The sequence below is a fragment of the Phaethon lepturus genome, unplaced genomic scaffold (assembly GCF_000687285.1).
Source record: "Phaethon lepturus isolate BGI_N335 unplaced genomic scaffold, ASM68728v1 scaffold43942, whole genome shotgun sequence".
NCBI classification, from domain to species: Eukaryota; Metazoa; Chordata; class Aves; order Phaethontiformes; family Phaethontidae; genus Phaethon; species Phaethon lepturus.
Genome location: NW_010524903.1, coordinates 1 through 7,479, shown reverse-complemented (window position 1 = coordinate 7,479; position 7,479 = coordinate 1). Strand labels below are relative to the sequence as shown.

The 7,479-nt window shown below is 44.4% G+C and overlaps 1 protein-coding gene across 1 annotated transcript; it reads right to left on the bottom strand.

The window, feature by feature from the left end:
- Positions 1 to 539: 539 nt before the first annotated feature.
- Positions 540 to 6,333, bottom strand: LOC104614427 (NADH-cytochrome b5 reductase-like; the record flags this gene model as incomplete). Its single annotated transcript, XM_010282596.1, has 4 exons — positions 6,157 to 6,333; positions 5,082 to 5,230; positions 3,793 to 3,880; positions 540 to 644 (listed from the first exon to the last, which is right to left on the bottom strand). Coding segments are annotated over exons 1-4 (519 nt in total), but the record flags the coding sequence as incomplete, so codon positions are not given.
- Positions 6,334 to 7,479: the final 1,146 nt, after the last annotated feature.

Sequence of the window (7,479 nt, the reverse complement as noted above, 5' to 3'; positions counted from 1 at the left end):
AGTATGTGTGAGAAGCCTTCCTCTGAAACTGGATCTGCCTTTCTCTGCAGCGAGCCTGGTATCAGCAGGTGGGATCAAACTTTGCAGAGCGGCTGTCTGATGTGACACCTCACTGGAGCTGCTACAGTTCAGGGAATACCTGAGAGAGAGAAAGATCAACACTTCTCCTTTGCTCGTGCTCAGTCACAAAACTGCGATGTGGTTCAAACAAGGCAAAAACCAGTCCACAGTCATTGCTGGTGCAAAGTTCCCTTTGTTAAACACATCAGGAACTTCTAACGCAAGTGATGAACGGAGAGCCTTGCTAATATTTTCCAGCCTCCCGTCCACCTCCCTCTCCTCTTCCTTCTTAAATATTCTGCAGTTCAATACGGTGTACTTTCTCCAATTGACTGCTAATGCTGTAGCACTGTATAGTAACACAGGAAGTCCCTAAAATAATAATGAAAACAGTAATCAAATTGATGCCTTCCCTTTGGGGTATTAAACAAAGCTAGCTGCCACAAGCTGAAACATCCCATGTCTTTTCGGGAACTAACCTTATTAGGTTGATACGGGAACCCTCCAAACGGCCCGCGCCAAAAGACCATGTCTCCTTTTTTCCATGTTTTTATGTATTGTGACATTAGCCCAGCTTCGTAGCACTAATAAAAAACATTGCACAAAAGAAAAGAATAATTATACTCAGTTGGAAAGTTTCCCAGCTTAAAGTCAATTATAAAGTTATCAACATTTAAACAAAAAGGGGACAAAAAACAATTTCATGCATTTAAAAAGAAAGAAAGATCATTCTATGTGAAAAATAACTCAAAGTTATACCCAAAACAAAGACATTTAAATTAAATCATATTGGATCCATTCCAGCCTGACTTTAATGTAAACACAACCCACTCTCATGCAGTCTGAATTTCCAAAACTGGAAAAAGCATTTCCAGAGTTCTTGCTTACAAAGCACACAGAGAAGAGTGTCTTGAATGCAAAGCACAGTCCAAGCCTTCAAATGTTCTCCAAATCTCAGGGTATGGGGTCTGGAAATGCCCTCTGGGTACTGATAGTTACATAAACACTGCATAGCTCTTGCTTTATTTTCAGTCTCTCAGATGCTGTGTTGATACAATTAGTGGCACAAAGTTAGGTTTCTCATTTATAAAACTCTTGTTTTCAGAACAGATCCTCTGGATGCTAAGGGATACCTTCACATATTCAAAAATACATTAATTTAGGCCTCACGGAAGAAAAACATCAGCAAAATCTGCCTTACTTTCTACCAGGCACATACAATATTATCTAGGCTTTTGCCTGCAGGAATGCTAACCTCACTCATGACTGATGAGGAAGGGTCAGTGCTTGCTTGAAACAAAGAAGCAAGGAGAAGCTGGAAAATGAAGGGCTCAGCCAAGCCGTCTTGTTGCTACGTGCTATATGTATATGTATGTCCTATATGTATGACCACTTTATGATTAATGAGAACAAACGTGCGCAAAAGAACGGCCACGGTCTATGCGATCTGGCCGGAGGACAGGGGCTGGTCCAACCAGCAGGAGCAGATAAGCCCAACAGCTGCGGCAGACGACTGGTGTCGCACAGAGACGATGCCACTGATAAGCCTGAGGAAAGGCAACACAACCAGAGGTCAAAAGATGGGATGTGACATAAGCCTTCGAAGACTCCAGCCTGTATAAAATAAGCGTATTTTGGGGTATTTTCTGCACGCGCGTTGGACAGAAGCCCAGCTCCACACCCCAGTGCCTTGGCTGGCCACCAAGCTGCACTGCAGGCAAACAAAATTGGTAAACCACAAAGAAGCTAAGAAAAAGCGAGTGAGTGAGCATGTGCTTGCAAGCAGTGTTAGCTAATAAAGAACATAGATGCTCCTCCCCTCCTAACAACCTCACTTAAACAAGATACCTGAAGTATTAAGAACTATTAGCACCAGTTGTTACACTCAAAAGGTAAATGCGTAACATATACACATCCAGGCTCTCACTTACTGCCAGAAACATTTTTACGCTTAAAGGGCTCTGGGCAGGTACTAAGTCTCACGCAAAGAGTGTGCAGTTGCATCAAAGGAGCAGTATTTTATACCTACCTTCTTCAAACATACACAGCAAACCAAGGCAAGAGCAGAAAAGTCAGCCCCATTTACTGCCTACTCCCAGTGGACCAGGGTAACGGAAACTAAAACAATCCTTCTTTCACCAAAATTATTTCCAAAAATTGAAGTGTGAAGTGATTGAGTGGGTTTAAAATGAATTTTTCTAAATAAAAAGAAGAAAATAATTATCTCCTGGGGGAAAACTTCTACACCCAGTTTTACATGGAGAGAAACCCTAACATTATAAAATCACTCAAAAAGAGGGTTATGCTCTGTAAATGGCAACTCCCTCGCTCTTAACAGTAGTATCACAAATGCATTGCTATAATAACAGGAGACAGAAGGTTTGAACAGTGCTTGGATTGCATAGTAACAATAATAATATAGTACTTTCCAAAATTGCCTGAATAGTGTGAAATATACCACAACCTACAGAGTGAGTTATAAAAATGGCTGCTTTACACTGGGTGTTACCAACCTCTTTTGTCACTGCCAGAGAAAAACTATAGCTCCCTTTGGGATGAAAGGTTCTATATAAAGGAGAGGTATCATTACAATCATTACTATTATTATTGAAATGCAAAACCTGTGAGTAATAAGCAAGTATACATGAAATTTCACAGTCATCCTGTGAACGTATCCTTATTAATGCAACTCAAATGCAACATTTCTCTCCTCTACCACAAACCAATTGCCACAAGAATGGTGAAATGACCCTCCCACAGGTGTCCTATAGAAGCTGTACCCTTAAAAACAGCATTTGTGTTCAAACCTATAATGCATAATAAACCCCAAAATGTGAAATCCTGGAAGACAGGCAGAGGACAAGTGGTCCTTCTCTGCAAGCCACTTGGGACACCCAGCACTCTGAATTTCACACCTATATTGAAGTCTGCGTCTGCCCTGAGGAATCACTAGTGATTTACAAATACAGTATTGGAAAAATCTTCAATTCGATATTCTACACACAAAGTAATCATTTATGAGGGCCCTACAGACTTTATTTAGAAAAATTTCCAGCCAACTTCTTCTATAAAACCCTTTTGAATTCAACCAGCATTCTGTGGTGGCCTCCAGAACGGCCAGGACACTCATCCAAAATGGGGCTCTGACACCCCATCTGCCCCAATAGGTGCAGCCTGTGCCCGTGGGCCACAGTGCCCCTCTCAGACTGCAGGCAGCTCCAGAGCCCTGCCTGCAAACTAAACAGTTGCCTACTGTCTGACTACATTTTTAAACAAAATTAAAAACTTTTCTGTGGAGTGTTCTTAAAGCAAATCGGGGGGGGGGGGGGGGGCACGGGAACAGCTGGGCAAAGACTTCCCAAAATCAGGGGTTCAATTGGGCTGACAACCGGATGCAATTCCAAAGACAGCCTGAAAAGGCACAACGAAATCAGGGAAGTGGAATGGGCACCTCTTTCCACACTGGTGACCACAGGGCTCCTGAGAGGCTCTCCCAACTGCTTAACAGGGCTTATCCTGCAAAGCACTTGTGTGTCACCTTCCTCTGCTTTCAGTGTTGTGGGAAAAACTGCAATTTTTATTAGCAAAGCGCAACTGCTTCAAAACAACACAGAAACAGTCCACGCAGGCTTTAAGAGAGTCTCACTTGAAGTGCTGACAGCGTGCTTGTTTCTTAAAGAAAACAGTCCCCCGTACCTTAGACTCTAATCCACATTGTACAGGCTTACTTACTTTCATTAAAACTTCAAAGTAACCTTCTGCGTTCCCTGGGCTAATCGGAGTATAGGCTCGCTGGACCTCCAAACCGTTCACCACTCCTCTGAGGAGAGAGATGCAGGAACCCGCTGTGACTTGGGTCATTGACTGGCATTACCAAACTCCTGCAGTCCTCTGTGAGACAAAGGAGGCAGCAGGTCCTCTTCCCAATGGTCCAGCCTGTGCACAGATGCAAAACATTTCCCTTCCGGGGTAAAAATCCAGGGGGAACATAATGGCTAAATGCACCTTTTGTTTACCCAGTGGTGGCCCCAGCTGTACCACATATTCAGCTTGTGGACACATCCCCAAAAGGACGTTTGAGCTGTTTTGTGAGAAACAGCTGAACATACAAGACTGGCAAAGGGGAGAGAAAAATATTTTCATGGTAAATTTGCAATTCCTTTTGGGCTGGGGTCTACTTTCCTTTCTGTGTTGGGACAGCATCTGGTAACTAAATAATGAAAGCCAGGGCACAGCCTTGACCTGAGGTGTTGTCAATATACACTGTATTTTCCTGTAAGTCTTCATTTTCCATAGAATATACCCACCCTGCTCTTACGCTCACTACAGCAATTGATTGAAGCAACCAAATCTTTTCCTCTGGTGCATTATGAGAGATGTCTGAAGGGAGAAGTGTGTGCTTTCAGCAGCCAGCCAGCTGTACACGTCAGCTGTTAACGTAGAAATAACGTCAACAGATACAGATCAATGGCATCATAACATGACTTTTTCTATCTGGCAATGATCACCACAGATGGCTGAGAGACACACAAACTTTTCCTAAGCGGCTCCTTTCTGGCAAGCAATAAACTACACAGGAGAGTTGTTCTGTTAGAAATCAGTCAGGAAATGTCCGGACACCGGGAGTAAGACCCTGCGTGCTGAGTTACCCCAAGATACACGGCCTAAAACACCATGCTCTGGAGTAAGCACAGCTCATTGTCTTCATCCCAACATGGTGGAGTAAATAATCTGTTGTAACATCTATTCTTTGACTCTTTCTTTCTGCCAATGGATTTTCTTAATCACACCTAATTCTTTCTGACCCACCAACACAAGGATAATGCTGAAGAAAAATACAGCTTTGGAATGGCTTTTACCATAAAATTAGCAGAGCTAACGAGCTCACAAGTTCTTTCATCTGTGTCATTGTGGAGGTATAGAAATTATGATTTGCCTGGTATGAAGCCTTTGTCTATTGACAAAAACCTACGTATTGGGTTACATAATGCAGACTGTTTAACTAGCACAGAGAACAATACCTTAACACGATATGTTGTCCTAAACTCAATCGCAGACTGCTATTTCCCGGTAATTCAAATTTGTACTGGTAGGTGTCCTCTGTTAGCTGCTCCACTGAGCTTATGTTGAATGCAGTAAATGTATCTGGATTCAGTTCTGAATTATTGCTCTGCAAGAACAACAATAAATAATTACTTGGTTAGATGGTGTCTTTTATTATTTCATTTTTCTTTGGAAGCAAACGTGTGTGCTAATTTAGTGCAGGAGATACTCAGGACTCCAGAAGAACACGTATTAAATGCTGTGGCCCAGCACAAATTTCAGCTCTCTGCTGATTCATTATCATGTTCTGCGGCATGCACTTTGGGATCTCGCAACTCCCCCCGCCCCTTTAAATTACATTTTTTACACCTTACAGCAAGGTCATCCTATTATGACTCACTGCAATCATCTTCTCATGTCTGGAAACAAACAGAAATAATACTGCTAGAAGAGCTGAGCGCTGCTTTGGGGGCAACTTTGAAACCTACTGATGACCACTGCAAATAGGAAATATTGTTAGCTGTGTCAACGCTGATCATTTTTGCTTGACCCAGCATAGTTAATGTTACATAAAGGGGCACTGACAAGCTTAAAATTATGCTCTGAAGACAACTGTTCCACCACACACAACACAGCTTTCTTCATCCTCAAAATACAAGTACAAAAATCAGGAAAAGATTAAAAAGGTCAGGAAAACAGAGTTTCTCTGAGGAAACAGAGAAAATTGTGATTCTTTGTGCCTTTCACCCATTCCACTTTGCAGAGAGGCCGGCTCCGTCTGGCTGGGGTACCCCAGCAAGGAGAAGCTGCAGACCCAGGGCTGTAATGCGACACCAGGGCGAACTCGGCACTTGGAAAATCACATTACAGCGGGGAGAGAGCAGGCAAGGGGGAGGGTGGCTGTGAAGGCAGAGTTTGGGGACTTACATTTACAGCCTTCTCTTAAGGCACCTCTCTAATCTATTGCTGCATCCCTCGCCCATCACCACAACCCCACACGCTAACAAGTACCATCAAAGCACAGGCTCTAGGATGTGATGAAGATAAATTGACCTGTTCCTTTCTTTCCATGAGGAGGCTTTTGTCTTGCTTTGCTTTGGCCCTTTCCCATCGTTCAAGCTCCTTCTCGTATACATCATAGATGCAGGGTTTGCAGCCGCTGCCGCAGCACTGGGATGGAGAAGGTTCCTGGGGTTTGAGAGCCAGCCAGTCGTCCTCATTTCCACTCATTGTCTGCAAAACACAAGCCCTGCATCAAAAACAGGACGATGAAGAGTGGCACGTGCTCATCAGCTGCACATTATTTGGAGAAGGACTGAGAAATCTCCCTTGAGCGTCTTGCATATGTATCTCAGGGGACTCAGAAAACTGAAAACCTGCGAGCCAATCTGGCACCTGCGCTACTCCATTTTCGTTCAAGTGCTCGCTGCCTCTGCCTTGTCCGGTGGAGGAATGCCAAACGTCATAGCCATCGGCCCAGAGCTGCACAGCAGACCCCCCCCGCCCAGCCTCAGAGGACACCGTGTTCCAGCCTGGCTGCCCAGCCAAAGCTACCTCCAGCAGCAGCAGGCACACACTTATCCTGCTTGTTCTGATGTGGTGATTTCCAACAAAGGAGTGGCCTGGTCACCTGGAGCAGAAACATCTTAAAAATCTGCAGCTCTGTCTATGAGAATGGGTAATGAACCCCAACAGGCATGACAGGGCCTGCCGGAGCACTGCTTTAAAATGGGGGGAGGGCAGCAAGCTGAGAGTGGGGTTTAGAGCCAAGAGACTAGAGGCAACCGGGCTAAAGTCAGAGGCAAATAAAAAAATGCTGGTTATGAGCAGATTTGAGCGTGATTTTAAATGCAGACATATAGGAAAGGGCAAGAAGCACAGGCAGCATTTTTCTCTCTTAGCGGGATTTGAGACAGAGCTGTACTCAAACTGAATGCTCCTCAAACCAAAATCAACATGCAGACCTCTCAGGGACTCTGCTATTTTTACACAATGGTTGGCTTAATGTTGTTCCTAATGCATTTGTATCTCTATCATTTAAACAAAAGGAGGTCTAGAGGAAATTACAAAGCCACAGGTGACAAGGAGGAGGAAGAGAACACTCAGCACTTAGAGCAGCTTCATTTTCAAGGGGAATTAATTAACTAACCTTCACACCTGCCACACACATATGCTCGTTCTAACGTTACGAGGGAAGAAGAGGGAACCAAAAGGCAAGTGGTCTTGCTCACCACAGACAGCCGACGGTTCTGTGCCCCCAAAGCAGAGCTGGGGGCTTCTGCGCACCCACAGCTCCCCTGGGGGCTGTTGAGGAGAGCGACCCCGGCCAGGCCGCGGGTGGAGTCCGGAGCCCCCAGGCTCGGGCTTGGCCAGGTT